Source organism: Nipponia nippon, unplaced genomic scaffold (assembly GCF_047370975.1).
Source record: "Nipponia nippon isolate SJK-2023a ecotype South Korea unplaced genomic scaffold, ASM4737097v1 scaffold_1, whole genome shotgun sequence".
NCBI classification, from domain to species: domain Eukaryota; kingdom Metazoa; phylum Chordata; class Aves; order Pelecaniformes; family Threskiornithidae; genus Nipponia; species Nipponia nippon.
The window spans coordinates 152,618,901-152,634,330 of record NW_028262290.1 but is presented as its reverse complement, the minus strand read 5'-3'; the positions used below and the strand labels follow the sequence as shown (position 1 = coordinate 152,634,330).

Below are 15,430 nucleotides of genomic sequence, written 5' to 3'. Positions count from 1 at the left end.
TTAAGTGTTCTTATTCACCAACAAACTCACTCACTCTCGCTTTAAAATACAGAAATGTGTGTTGCTAATTCTGTCAAAATTAAAACTGTCAAAACTGACCTACTGAGAACGAAAGAATAATATGTCATGAACTCTTCTTTTTTTCTACTCTTAGTCTAAATGAGCCAGGTTTTGTGCAGTTGATTTTTCTGAAGCAGGATACTTTTCCCTGGTGCAGATAAACAGACGAAACGGAGTTTTCCAGAATGACCAAACACACACCAAGAGCATTAGGGTTTAGCTCCCATTATTAACAAAGCACCCCAGCTAGTAATTATTTAAATAAAAAATAAACATTAATCAAATGTTTTAAAAGTATTAGCAAAGAAATGACTGTAGACTACATAGATGTGGAACAGACGAAGATTCCTCCTATCAAATTTCTAACCGCAGTTAGTACCAGATACTATTGGGAAGATAAAGATAAAAAGTTTTTACTGGAGAGACATCCACCATGCGGCCAAGTTTCTTTCCACTCAAGTTTCCAAATCCCTTGAGAGTCAGGAGCAATGCCTACCTGTAACAGAAAACAGATTCTAGTGACAAAGCCACAACAAACAATTTGCTGGACACTTTTGTTGCTGTCTAGAGGCTGCAACGTGGACCTGCATACTGTACTCATCCTGTCCAGCTTTAACAGAACCTTTGACTTCTGCTGACTTGAGCACTTAAGATGTATTTTCACAGTGAAACAGATATTTCAAAGTTTACTTTACTTTTGTTCCAGACCTGCACAGAGCCTGTGGGCCCAAAAGGCAGGCCATTTCCTTTTTAAATCAACTGATATGGCTGGGGGAAGTGAGAGATAATATCTCTTCTTACAAATGCTCTCGCTTAGGTACCTAGTGGGATTTTCAAAAGATTTGAGAAATTTATCCTGTGTATTTCAAGTAATTTGGGAAAACCAGATTTAAAAAAAAAAAAACAAACAACCACACCCCCCCCCCCCGAAAAACAACAACAACAAAAAACAAACCAAGAAAACCCCACCATACCTCCCCCCCACTCCAACAGTGTCAGAGTGAAGATTGGGTTAAGTATGAATTAATAATAATAAAGCCAATTAAGTAGGAACTAAGCCTTTCTTCCTACCACATCAGTAAGGCAACAGTGCTGCTAGCTCCAGCAAAGCTCCCAAATACTCCACTCATAGACTGTACTGGCCAACAAACAGTTAGATCATTCCTGAATTAAAGAAATACCCAGAAACAATTTTGCATGAAGCACTATTTTCCTTCAAAGCACAATGGAAAGTTAGCATGTATTGCATTTACCAGAACTGTAATCTGGTTTAAGCATGGATTTGTTTTAAAAATCTTCAGCTCTCACCTATAGGCTATTCTGGAACCCTGCGAATCAGCAGATAGTTACTGTTTATTGGAAAGCTTCCTTCTTTAAGTCACCTTTACCTCCTCTGAGTACTTTGCAGAAACTGTGAAAAGAACTACACCATCAGCCTTCGCTATAGGCATCTGTCTACAACTGTCCAGGATCTAGGACATGAAGTATTCAGGATGCGAAATTGAGTTTCGATATATAGACCTCTAATAAATCAAATATTCTACAGACTACAGAAAATTTAAGTAAATAGCAGCCATATGACAGACAGCTTCTTTCAGGTATTTACAATATACTTGGTATTATGTCATGAGTTTAGGTATGCTTTTTTCCTTTGTCCTCATGGGTTTTAAGCCCTCAAGTCCTCAAGTTTTTAAACCCTCATGGGTTTTAAGCATCTCAAATAACCAGATGTTTAAAGGAAATCAGACACTACACAGGTTAAACAACATGGTTCTATTAAAAACTATCTTTAACCATGGCACTCAGTGACAGCAATACAATACTTTTTTCCACAAAGCAACTAATATAAAAATATGCCATAAAATCATCTGTAGACTAGTATGCTAGTACATACATGTAATCATAACATTCTTTAATAAACTCTTTCCTGAGATAGCTTGGGTAGTTTGATTTTCTTATATTACTGGACGCATTATCTTTACGTTTCATCTAAAACAATTGTAAAATATTTTGTATGTGCAGGACACTCAGTAACATGTAAAAAGTAGTATGCAAATATATGGCAAAGAAACAACTCTCAGAAATTATGCACTTTTTTACTTTGTTACTTTTTTTTAACATTTGGCTCCTTGGGAGATGGAAGGGTGGAGCATGAAAAACCTGAAATTAGAGCTATGAATTGACAAAAAGCAGGAAAGCATTTCAGGAATGTTAGGAGTTGGAATATAATACAAATGACACAAAGAGAAAGCCATAATTCATGTTGGCTATGTATTGCTTTATAAAGCAACTGGACATATTTTAGTCAGTTCACAGTATAATAAATATTTTTACTAATCTGTTTTGGAAGAGCAAATGTCTTTTAGGGTTTCAAGCTCCTCTATAAGTTTCTTGTTCTGAACTTCTAGCACTGCAACACGACTCTCCAGACATTTTATGTATTCTTTCTTCCGACGTCGACATTCTTTAGCAGCTTCCCTGCAAAAAGCAGAAGTAAAAAGTGCAAACAAAAAAGCCATTTGCATGCCATTAGAAAGCTCTGCAGAGTATGGAGACTATGACAGAATTCCAAAATTTGGAATATCTCCCAAATCAGTCTGAAAACACTAAGCAAAACTGGGTTCCACAAGGGCCTCAAGTGTCTCTTTCTCAAGTTCATATGGCAATCTGTAGAATTGCTTCCTCTCATGCCTTGATTAAAGTTCATAATAAACGAGGTCCAAATGAAAGACAGTTATTCTGCTTTATGACAATAAAGATCTTTGAGGGCCTTGAGTTCCTCAATGAGAGTCTTGTTTTGGTTTTCAAGCACAGCCACACGATTTTCAAGACATTTGACATATTCTTTCTTCTTTCTGCGACATTCTCTGGCAGCTTCCCTGGAACCAATACAAGGCAAATGACTACAGGAACAGCCACAATATGGCAAAGACTGGATAAATGAAATTACTTGCAATCCCTGCAGTTCCACAATAACAACAACCACCACCACCAACAACAACAACTGTTGGACTGCACAAACAGAACAGCAGATAACAGCAATAAGCAATAACATGGTTAAAATACAATTCAAAACAACTAGAACTTGAAACAAATTCAGCATCAACAAATACAAAGATGGAATTAATACAGAGAGGAACTGAGAAAAACAGTCAGTAAATGATAGCATATTGACTTGAGTTGTACTAAACATTAAGACTGAAAGCAGCATTTCTTCTTCCAGTCACATTCCATTTTGTGTTTATCAGGAGTATTATCTTCTGCAATCAAAATCTTAAAACCAAACTCAGAGAATTTACTTTCAGAAAAACACAAGCATAACACTACTCTCTTCAGATAAAAAGCCAGATGCCAAGCTTACAACCTGCTGTCGTTTTTTTACCTTCATGTAACAATCTACAGTAAAATTTAAGTCCAAACAAATACAATTTATTAGCATTTTTAGAATTGTCCACCTGGGCACGTTTCAGCCACATGCGTCTGTTTTTTTCTTGTTGTTGCTGGCAAATGGCAGTCTGGAGCCATTCTCATAGCTCTGCTCAGAATTCTGTTATATTGAAGCTAAACACTTTGGTTTCAGAAGCATGTGACTGAACAAGCATTCCATTCCAGAAGAAATTTTAGAAGTACTGGAAGTCCACTCCTTTAACATCTTGGAACATGATAAATTGTCAGATTGTGAGGGTGTAACTTTCCAGCAAGTTATATGAGAGATAGCATAGATGCTATTTTTTAAAAAATGAAGAGAGGAGAAACAAGAGGCACAACAATGCAGCAAGCCTCATGAATAATTTAAAATAAAAGGACAGGCATGAGAGCAAAGCAATACCATGAATTCAATCATAAGGCAAGTGGCTATTCAATGTATTGGAGATCTGCATAGCAGACTACTTCTTCCATTAATCTAACTGCCACTGATAGCAGCGGCTACGCATTTAAAAAAAAAAAGAAAGAGTCCCCTAAGAATAGCAAGAAGAATGCATAGAGAAAGACTGGCATTTACAGCATACAGTCAAGTCCATGTCAACTAATTAAAAAATATACAGCCACCTCATAGAATATGCCTTACAAAATGACAAGGGCACTGCACAATAACTTATCCCAGTAGCCAAGTACTTAGGAAAGTCTATAATTATCATTCCATCCTAGAATAAGTCCTCTTCATTAATCATTCAGCATCATTAATGGACAGCTGCTAATAAGATCCTCAGATATTTTCCTAACCAATTCTTTGCTGGGATGTTTCAAAGTGAACAAACCCATACTGGTCATTTTACTGTCAGTAGGGGCAGGGCAGGTAATTCAACAATAAGCATACCTCCAGATCATCACAAAAATTATCAGAAAGGGACACACTAATACTGATTTCTGAATTACCATAATATTTTAGAACTAAAAATCCATGGTGATAAGGTCAACTCTAACTTTCCAGAGTTAACAGCCAATACTCAATGCTATAAGGACGTGGGATGACTGACAGAGAATTTCATGCCTTCCTTTCATCAATCACAGGCAGTGCTCATGACCTTAAGAAGAAAACTTCATTAGAATGTTCTGGGGTTTTTTTTTGCATCACCAGCTATTAATTGTTATATAGTCTTACCTATTTTTCAGAAGTCTCAGCTCTCTCTTGCGTGTTGCCTCTTCTGCCAGTTGCTGAGGGCTATGCAAAGTCCCTGGTGAGGCTGCCATTACCACTCCCTGAGGTAAGGTAGTAGTGGGAGTTCGAATCTGGTAAGCTGGCATGTCTCCAGTGGCAGCTGTATAAAAGAATCATATTTTAAACTTTATGGCAAAAAAAGAACTATGCAAAAGTCTCTCTGGAAATAACATTTCTGTTGATGAGTTATCCAGGATCCCTGCTACATAAAATATTTCACAGGCATGTAACGTCACAACTACATTTGTTATCTTACTAGCGTTTATTTCCATGCTGTAAAATAAGTTATCTAAATTGCTCTAGCATGTGGCCCCGCTAGCCAGCCAGACTGAAGCCTGTGAAAGCTTCCACATGGCTCTTTTCAGCCAACATAGGGAGAGCTGTTTGAGATACACTGTCAGAACATCCACACTTATTTCCTGTTTGCACAATCCCACGAAAAGATGGTCCTGCTACTGCAGCCACTGAGGTTTATACGCTACCCCTGTCCTCTAACAGAGGCTTCAGGAGACAACTTTCTCCACCTTCCCTGTGATAGCAACACTACCAGCCTTACTGCCTCTCCTCCCTTTACAGCAACAGCTTGGGAACCCTTGGAAAACCAGTGAGAGCTGCTGTGGCCAAAACAAAAAGCAACAGACAAGTGCTTATGGTGAACAGGAGTATGTTCCTTGAGCAAGAGGACCACAAATAGGATGCTGCAGCATTAGCAAGCAAGAGGAGGTAGTGGCGGTTGCACAGGAAGGGGTGTAGCCACACAGTAAATCGGAGTGCAAAAGTGCAGATTCAGCTCCTGAGCCTACCAGTTTTGAGCTCTCCCCAGGCTAAATGCAGATCTGAAATCTGACATGCTATTTGGAACCAATACCTTTCTGATAGTCTCACTCATTTCTGTACTTCTGAGGTACTTTGTTACTAGATGATGTACCCCAACTTTAACCACGATGAAAGTCCTAAGTACTTGTGTCTTGTCTGGCATAGAAACAGAATTAAACAAAAAATGTATCCCTCTTCAAATTATAAGCAAGTATTTACCTATTTCTTTCCATAAATATTTTATATTATCGCAGAACAAAACTTCAAATTTTGTCATTAAAGCAATTGAATACAAAAGATGAAATTTCAGGGGCTGTTATGTTATACTTAATTTATACTTCAATTCTTTAAAGCAATAGTCAAATACTGGAAAAACTTAATGTGGAAAAATAAAATGTAGACAAAAACACTTTGGGGAGGCTGATGAGTAGAGCAGTAAAGAGACATTGATCAACTACGGGGGGGGGGGGGGGCGGGGAAACAAACCCAAAACCTCAACTTAATAAAAAAATTACTATTATTCTTATTAAGTTAATGCAGGTGCTTCACTAGTTAAATAAAAAAAAAATAGGATTAAGCTGTGTTCAGACTACAGTTCCACAGCCATGTCCTGAAATCATTATCAGCTTAAACACTGTGCACCTCCCCCCTCTCTCGGTCCTGTGGGTAAAAGCGTTTGTGGAATTACAAGATGAACTGGACCAGTGAACTGACCTGGGTTATGGATAATCCCGTGGGGATGGGGGAGGGAGAGAGAAATCAACCCAGGACAGCCCTGCAAGCACTAACAGGCAGCCGCCATGGGCACAGGGCTTGGTGGTCTTGTACATCTATGCGAGAATTACTTAACCCTTCTTTAAGTTGTCCACATCTCTTAGCAGTCCCAGTTATGTCAATGGGACAATACTTCAGCTCACTATTTATAAAAATGGAATTTTAGAAACTCTTCAGGCTCACCTTTATGGTGGCCACATTACATATATTTTATAGACTTCATGGTAAGAACTACCTTTTTCTATCTCTCATCACTAGGTAAAAAAGAGATGTTATCTTAGTTTGCATTAGCTACAATGAATTAGAAATCCAAGTGAACCATTTTGTACATCAAGCCATAGGGAAAGGCTCATAACCCAGGTCACCTCAGCCTGGCAAGACTAACTACTGTGTTGTCTTTGATTTATGCTCAGATGTTAGCTAACAGGACTTACTGCTGCTCTTGTTAAGAGGGCTTGGCATGATAAAGCACCCGCAACATGGCTTAACAAAAGTGAGTCCCTATCTCAGCTGCAATCAGCAAACACCACGGTAAGTAACAACATGTTGCATGAATAGTCTGAGCCGGTTCCAGTAGTGCCCGTCTCTGCCTAACAGTTGGCTCACTTACAAACCTACCAGCGTGGTAACAGAGATATATAACCATTTTGGTGGTACAGACCTTGTAAGCCGAGCCCAGACACCGCAGCTAAAAAAAAAAAAAAAAAAAGCATAGCACTGACAAAGTATCTTTTAGTTGTGCAGTAATATGTGCTTTACAATACATTACTGCAAATCAATTATTTCAAAGCCTGCAAAATTTTTTTGTATAGTATCTCAAAAAGTTACAATAAAATACTGTTTCTCCTGAAAAAGGCATTGGGAAAGATGAAACAAGCTTTAAGCAGGAGGGATAAAATACCTTTAAAAAAAAAAAAATCTTAATTTAAGTCTAGTAATGTATCAACATATTACAGAGAAGGGTACCTTCCATTTCAGCACCTGAGACAAAAATCCCACACCTTGATCCAGACTGACAAATCTCTGTGGCCGTTTTTAATGAAACTCCATGAAGGTTTAAAGTCATTCCTAACATATCAGACCTAGGACTGAGACTGTTAACAAAAGCAACAAACCCTAACACATTGCCCTAGGTCATCTTTATTTTTTTTTCTTTTCTCCTTAAAAATGCAAGTCACTGAAAACCTGAAGCTTTGAGTTGAGACTTACAGAAAGGAAATTATTAACAGGAAGACAAACCAAAAAAAAAAAAACACCACCACACCAAAAACCAAACCACATTCAGAAGAGTACAACTAACCTTGTAAATTAAGCACTGAGATCTATATTAAAAAAATTAAAAAAACAAAAACAGCAACAAAGAATCAAGCACCTTGTATCAGCAGGTCCTTGGAAAAAGTAACTTGCTGAACACTAGAGAGCATCCCTGCACTTGAGTTCTTTCAGTGACTATCCAGGAGAAAAAAAAAGCCTGATGCATGCTACGTATTAGTACGCCTGTTCTCCCCTTCTGAGTCATAATGATGGGACTAGATTATCAAAGGGGTTTTAACTTCACCACCAAACTAGCTAAACAAGGCATGAATCATTATCCCTTTGAGCATTAAAAAAACCCAAAATGTTGACTTGGAGAAGATACTTATCTTTGGATTAACGAAACAATATGTCCCAGCAATGAGAGCAGCACGTAGGTACCGGCTGCGAACTGGTTAACATTACAGATCTGCCGGAGGCAATTGGCGAAGCAGAAAGGAACTGACTAAATCGCAGCATGACTTGGAGCTGACGTCAATGTGTATCTTGTTTGGAGTTTAACTTTTCCAGTTCCCTACTGCAACGCGATTCCAGGAAATCTAATGACGTCAGCCTTTTGAACTCAATTAGCTGAGGAACAGACCATTTTAACAGTGGAGGAGAAAACACGCAGGCGTTACAATACTTAAGATTATTGTGCTCTCTAATTTGTTTGCGTTATTTTCTTTAGTAATGAAAGCATAGGGTTTATTTACACTACTGAAACAATGCACACCTTTCTCTTACAACTATGTTTCAGCCTATTTTAGCTATCAAATCTGAAGTGTTTATTGCTAAACAAAAAAGCAGCGTCATTTTTACAAAATAACCAATTATAAACATAGTAACATACATGGCTATCTCCACAATAAAGAAGAATTTAAAAGGAAAGTGGTGGATTTTCCAGCAAAATCCTGCATGAAATAGTAAAGATTAGTTATCTAAATCAATCTGTGCAACAACTCATGCACTAACAGTGATTTTTTTTCCCCAAATGAAACTGTTAAAATTGCCCTGAAATCCTGCACTGACTAGATATAACCAGAAGCTATTTGTACCAGTTTTGAAAGATGAAAGAGTTACAGCAACAGGTTCAAAAGAAAATGTCACAAATACCAACTAAGCACTCCTTAGAGATCCAAAAATATCATGTAAAAGACTAAGAAAATTTTTACCTGTTTCATCTCCTGTTACAGCCATGATCAGCTTCTGCACACACGGTTCTCTTGTTCCTCTACCAGAGCTCAGCGTGAACTGTTCCAAACTAGCAAGCATGTGCAGGATTACAGGCAAGAGCACTGACATCACAGTGACCTCACTTGCTTACCACTGTCATTAATATGCTCTGCCACTGGAACAGCTCACAAACTGCAGCCCAAAGAACTCCTTTTCCAGTAAACCTTTTTTTTTTTTTTTCTTCCTCTTCCATATTTCTATAAGCCTAGCTTTGTTCTTTTTCCCTGAATTATTCATAAGGCTACAGAAAGCACTCATCACAAAGCTGGCTGTAAACCAAGACCTGAAAATTCACAGCACTGACTGACAGAAATTAAAACATGGCTCTAGAATTCATTAATGAATCTGAATGATAAAGTCACGATTGGATAGAAAATAGGGAAATTTTAAAAAGCCGTACAATTGTTTTGGTTGGAACAGTTCCACTAAAAGGCAGAGAACTCTGTCAGACAGACATGCAAGAGAGGAAAGCTTAATACGCTATAACAAATAGGTAAATGAAAGGCTAAAGCTCCTTGCTTTGGGGGGAACCCTCAACCCACTCATGCAATTTCAGTTAAAAGCTTCAGAAAAGACTGAAGAAAGCTCAAACAAAGTTAAAGCTAGTGATTTCAGATGCTGTAACAGGCAGAACAGTAACTCTGAGTATGTGCCACCTCTCCCCCGTTGCCTCCTTTTTCAAAAAAAGTCCAAGAGATCTGGTTGACTGAGTTTTAAAGAATAAAAAACCTCATCTCTAACAGAGTTACTCCTTATTTACATCAATTTAAATGAAATTGGTTTCAGACCAACAGTGCAGGCACTGGTTTGTATGTAGGGCATAGCAAACTTCTAAGGCTTTTGTCTGTAATAAACAAATTCAGACTGGTAATTTGTCAACTGTGAAACTATGCCAAGGACAGCAATAATGGAAGCATGAATGCAAAAAAGGACCACCCTGTGTTTACAGGACCACTTCGGGATCACATGAACATGCGATCAGAACTGAAGCATGCAAGAAATTCAAGCCACAGATCTCAAATATCACTGTTCATATCACTGACCATATTATGAAAACACATAGATCCCAACAGAATGATTTTTGGTACAACTTTTCTACACTCTTTTTTCCCTAATAATTAAAAACTTCCTTTTGCTTCAGCTAGCAAAAAAACCTTTAACCTGTATTAGGAAACTGTCAGAACATCAGAACTGCCTCTTATTTTGACTATGAATGTGAACTTGTAGCAAATGGAATATCACTCAGTTGGATCAACATCTTTGGCGCTTTTATACTAATCCTTTTTCCCCATCACAGGTTATCAGAAAATATCAAGCACAGGGTTTATGTGATGCCATCCATTATTCTGTGAGATTCATCAACAAATGCTTTAGAAAAAAATATAAATACATATGCTATCTGAAAGATTCTGAAACAGATCTGTTTTGCCCTAGGGCTGATATGTTATTTTTTTTCCCTTTTACTTCTATGATTATTACAAATAAAATTTATATGCTGTCTACCCAAAATCATTATAAAAATACATATAAGTGAAAAGGTTACTAAGCAGAATGTTGCTTTCCTATTATAATCTGTACTATCATGATATTAGGTGAACAGTCAACTACAAAGTGTATGTAAATGACAAATGTTCATAAACTATATTCCTACAGACTTTTTTAGCATAGGCAAGATGACCTGTAGTAAGGACATATTAGAGACTTGTATATCCAACTAATTCCATTGTTTCACTCCATCCTGAATAACTCGGGTTTGTTGACGATATGCAATTATTATCACAGAGATCTGTATTACCGTAAACATCCTCAGGTGCTTTCATACTCTTTTTATATACTCCTTTTTTTATTAAAGATTTTTTTTTAAGATTTTCCAGTATCAATAGCATGTATAATAAGTTGAAACCTTTTATCTTCTCATCATGTCTGAGTTCATGCTCACTTACTATTCCCTTTGTATTTTTCTCTGTACGTGTTACGTAGCATTTTTATTCTGTGTCAACAGCTATGAGCATCACTAAAGCACTGGGTTTTGTTTGGGCCAAAGGAACAGAGAATTCCAAGAAGTCAACTTCTCTGAGCATGGACAGAGAACAAATCAATTTAGTTAAAAGTATTTAGAAGCTTCCAGAAACAGGATATAGCAGGTATTCAGTAACTGCCTCTGAATCCTTTTTGAAAGTTTTCGTCACAGGCAAGACACTTAATGGGCTATGCCATCAAGTAGTTGAGGCCACCACTGAGACTTAACAGGGAGGTTAGAGGGCAGCCCTGTCAGAGGACAACCCTGTAATGAAGAGCCTGTAAAGGAAGGCCAGTCGAATGAAATTCCCAAGGACTGAAATGCTGCCAGATACAATCTCTAAGCTCTGTGCTTCTTCACAGACTGAGGAGGTTTTAGGAAACAACTGCGGAGCTACTCTCTCTACCCACCCACCCCAAAGCTCTGAAGAATCAAAGCAATACATACAAAATACTACAGTCGACGTGGAGAGACAGAGAAGTCCTCTAATTAAAGGAATGTGCATGCATATGTACAGAAAACATTAGACTCATACTCAGAAAACATGCACTACCGGAGTGGGAAATTTGTTTGGGGGACAGCCAAATTTGGGTCTTAAGGCTTTGCTAAGAATGTATTCATAATAATATTTAGGGAAGTTATAACACTACTCTCTGCAGGATGAAAATGAACATTTTGGCTAAGGGTTTTTCATATCATAGTCTTAGAGCTTCCTTGAAATGCTTCTGAGAAGTCTTGGGAAGACAATGTATTTCAGCAAAGAATTAACCAGAGGCAATGGAAGAATTCAAATTTGGTAGCATTATTTAGCACTGTCTCAAAAAGTTCAGGTATCTACAAGCTATCAGCTTTACTTACACCTTGGACTTCCTTTACAGCAAAGGGAGAGAAACAGCCACTTAAAGACAGAACTTATTTCAAACATCCATATTAGGGCAAAAAAAAAGCACCTCAACCTGGACTTCACCAACTATCTCAGATACCTGTGTCTACATTTAGGTGATGACTCTCATCCACTTCATGAATACATATTTAAAGTCCTCCTAGCTCTTCTCATGGTTTATTTCAGATAGCTGTTTTGGCTTAAGAAAGCATTCATACAGCCCTCTCCCCCTACTTCTCTGTACCAGTTAAGAAAAGGGGGGGGGGATAAATTCGCTATATCTTCATGGCAGCCATTAATTTAGTCTCTCTATAGAGAAATCTCTTCCCCAAAGGTTTTCCTCAGCATAACCCAAATCCCAACCCTATTTTCCTTGGTATTGGTAAGAATCCAAGATATCTTTGGTTCTCAATCTCCCTCAGCATTTCCAAAAGGCTGGGAACAGTGGAAGGAAAAAAGATCCTGCATGAACGACAGTAAGATTCAAAAATTCACTATTCACAGTTCAATTCACATGTGTGCATTTCATAGGACCTACAAAGTGTTCTTCTGTGAAAAAACTAGCTTCAGTAAAGGATCTCCTTTCTAATAACTACAAGAGTCCTAAATTGCAAGGAAATTCTGCCCGAAACATACCCAAAGAACTCCAGAATGTGTTTTATCAAGATTGATTAACTGCTGAAAAAAAAAAAATTAGTTTCATATATTAAATGAGATGCACCCTCAGCATCTCATTCCAATCTGTAACAGCACCTTTACTGCAATTAAATATATCTCTCAAAGTCTGGACAAGAGAATTCAAAGCAGAAAGTGGTTTTATACTGTTACTTCTTTCTCATAACTTTTTTAATCAAAAGAAGTAGTTGCTTTACAGAGCAGATAAACTGAGTCTCCTCCTAAGACTGTCTTTCATCTTGTTATGCACAAATACTTCATTTAATAGTGCAATAATGTCAACACAAAATAAAAAGCCTTTTGAGAAAAACTGTTTTACATGAAAAAACTAAAATGCAGTAGACTAATAAAACATACCTTGAACAACGACTTGGCTTCCAGGAACAAAAAACTGTTGTGTGCCATCAGGTGATTGTCCTGCATATTGCACAATGGCAGCACCTGGCTGAGGAGCTCCTGAATTTGTCATTGTTAATGTCTGTAGTCCGTGGACACCATCAGAGGCTGGATTAGAAATCTGGATTGTACCACCTTGAGTTATAGTAACTAAACATAAAAAGAAAAAGAACAGTTAGGCAATAGAATAAGATATAACACATGTTAAAAAGCACATCTCCCTTTTTAAAATAAACATTGCCTGACAGGACTCCTGGTCCTCTCCTTGCTTAAAGATCAATTGCACAGTAAAACTTAAATAATGTTAATACTGATTTCCACAAATATAAAGCCTGTTATGTAGTACATGCCATGTGTATAACAGATAAAAAGCAGCATTCCACACGTTTTACCTCTATGCTTCCAGAAATATTAACTCTCCTACAATAGTTTTAATACAAGAAAAAAAGAAAATATAGTAGCTCCTAACCATAGGGAATCATTGTTGTTTTAAACACTAATGTAAAAAAGTTATTTAAAAAAATAATAAAAACCTACGTTTATCGACTCCCACAAAACAAAACCCAGGACATCTAGACAAAGGAAGAGCAAGTCTTCTGACACTCACAATCCTTTCCTTAGTGTGAGAGAAATTCTAGCCCAACAATGCTTTGCCCAGTTGTAAAAAGCTGTAAAGAGTCTAATACTTATGTCCAAAGAGAAACAGAACAAAGTTGTTTCCCCCCCCCATGTAATCAACAATATGAAAAATACAAACATACTTTCCCCATTAAAAAAAAAAAAACATACTGTGTTGTTCACCATAATTAAATATTTAGACAAAAATCAGATTCCTTAGAGAGATTATTAATTGTATATTCCTTTTGAAATTAGCATTGTCTTTGTTAAGAGCAGAAATATCACAGAACCACAGAATGTTTTGGGTTGGAAGGGTCCTTAAAGATTATCTAGTTCCAACACCCCGCCCCGGGCAGGGACACCTTCCACTAGATCAGGTTGCTCAAAGCCTTATCCAGCCCAGCCTTGAACACTTCCAGGGATGGGGCATCCACAGCTTCTCTGGGCAACCTGTTCCAGTGCCTCACAGCAAAGAATTTCTTCCTCATATCTAATCTAAACCTACCCTCTTTCAGTTTAAAATCACTATCCCTCGTCCTATCACTACACTCCCTGATTAAGAGTCCCTCCCCTTCTTTCCTGTAGGCCCCCTTTAGGTACTGGAAGGCCACTATGAGGTCTCCCTGAAGCCTTCTCTTCTCCAGGCTGAACAACCCCAACTCTCTCAGCCTTTCCTCATAGGAGAGGTGCTCCAGCCCCTGATCATCTTCATGGCCCTCTTCTGGACCCACCTGAGCGGGTCCATGACTGTCTTACACTGGAGGCCCCAGAGCTAATCACAGTATGCCAGGTGGGGTTTCATGAGAGCAGAGTAGAGGGGGAGAATCATCTCCCTCAACCTGCTGGTCACGCTGCTTTTGATGCAGCCCACGATGCCATTGACTTCCTGGGCTGCGAGCGCACATTGCTGGGTCACGTTGAGCTTCTCACCAACCAACACCCCCAAGTCCTTCTCCACAGGGCTACTCTCAATCCACTCATCGCCCAGCCTGTATCCATGCTTGTGATTGCCCCAACCCAGGTGCAGGACCTTGCACTTGGCCTTGTTGAACTTCATGAGATTTGCACAGGCCCACCTCTCCAGCCTGTCAAGGTCCTTCTGGATGGCATCCCTTCTCTCTAGAGTATTAACCACACCACTCAGCTTGGTGTCATCTGCAAACTTTCTGAGGGTGCACTCAATCCCATTGTCCATATCCCCAACAAAGATGTTAAATAATACTGGTCCCAATACGGACCTCTGAGGGACACCACTCATTACTGGTCTCCACCTGGACATGGAGCTGTTGACCGCAACTCTTTGCATGTGACCAGCCAATTCCTTATCCACCGAGTGGTCCACCCATCAAATCCAGGTCTCTTGTGTTAACTAAAATACTCCTGGAACTTTTTGGTGAGAACCCAATTCCCAAGAAAATCCCCTACAATCATTGTCATTGTATTTTAAGTGGTCTGAGACGGTACAAAAATCACATGTAAGTACAGATGCAGAATTGCCAACTCCTCTGATTTCACTGTCGGATTCACAATATTTGATGACATTCTTGACGGCTCAGATCTGGTTATCTGAGTACATGATTTGTTAGACACACATGTGAGTTTTGGAGATACCTGATTTCAAATGTTCTGTCTTGACAATAGTAGGTTATCTTGAAAGGGCAACATCACATAATAACAGTTCAAAGAGCACTGAAATACTAACAGTTGATTAGTAAACTGTTATTGGTAAATTAGACAATAGTAACTATCTACTCAGCTCAACCAATTTTTTGAGGGCATAGTAGAGTTATCTACCAAAACGGCCAAATCCCAGCAGCTAAATTAGCTTATTTTTGGGGAAAACGGGGAATTCCTCTCATGCTGAATGAAGCACTGCGCCCTGCCTGCAACACTGGAACAGGGTTCAGCATGGACCTCCAGTCCCACCCTCGGAACTGGGAACACGTAATGTAGGAACTAGCTGAGTGCTTCAGGCAGGCTCCATAAGGGGGGGGGGGGG

At 38.6% G+C, this 15,430-nt stretch overlaps 1 protein-coding gene across 16 annotated transcripts in view; it reads right to left on the bottom strand.

The window, feature by feature from the left end:
* Window positions 1-1,818: 1,818 nt before the first annotated feature.
* The window catches only part of CREM (cAMP responsive element modulator), a 35,481-nt gene continuing 21,869 nt past the window's right edge, over window positions 1,819-15,430 (bottom strand). For 7 of the 16 annotated variants that reach the window (XM_087778610.1, XM_087778637.1, XM_087778612.1 and 4 more), the window contains 4 exons: window positions 12,775-12,963; window positions 6,972-6,998; window positions 4,664-4,820; window positions 2,322-2,939 (listed from right to left, as the gene is read on the bottom strand). In XM_087778610.1, coding sequence (XP_087634736.1) covers window positions 2,795-2,939; window positions 4,664-4,820; window positions 6,972-6,998; window positions 12,775-12,963 — 518 coding nt within the window. In that variant the 3' untranslated portion in view covers window positions 2,322-2,794. Of the gene's footprint in view, window positions 2,940-4,663; window positions 4,821-6,971; window positions 6,999-7,610; window positions 7,952-8,778; window positions 8,938-12,774; window positions 12,964-15,430 lie in introns of those variants that run through there. The other 9 variants (XM_087778634.1, XM_087778648.1, XM_087778625.1 and 6 more) reach the window with 7 other exon arrangements.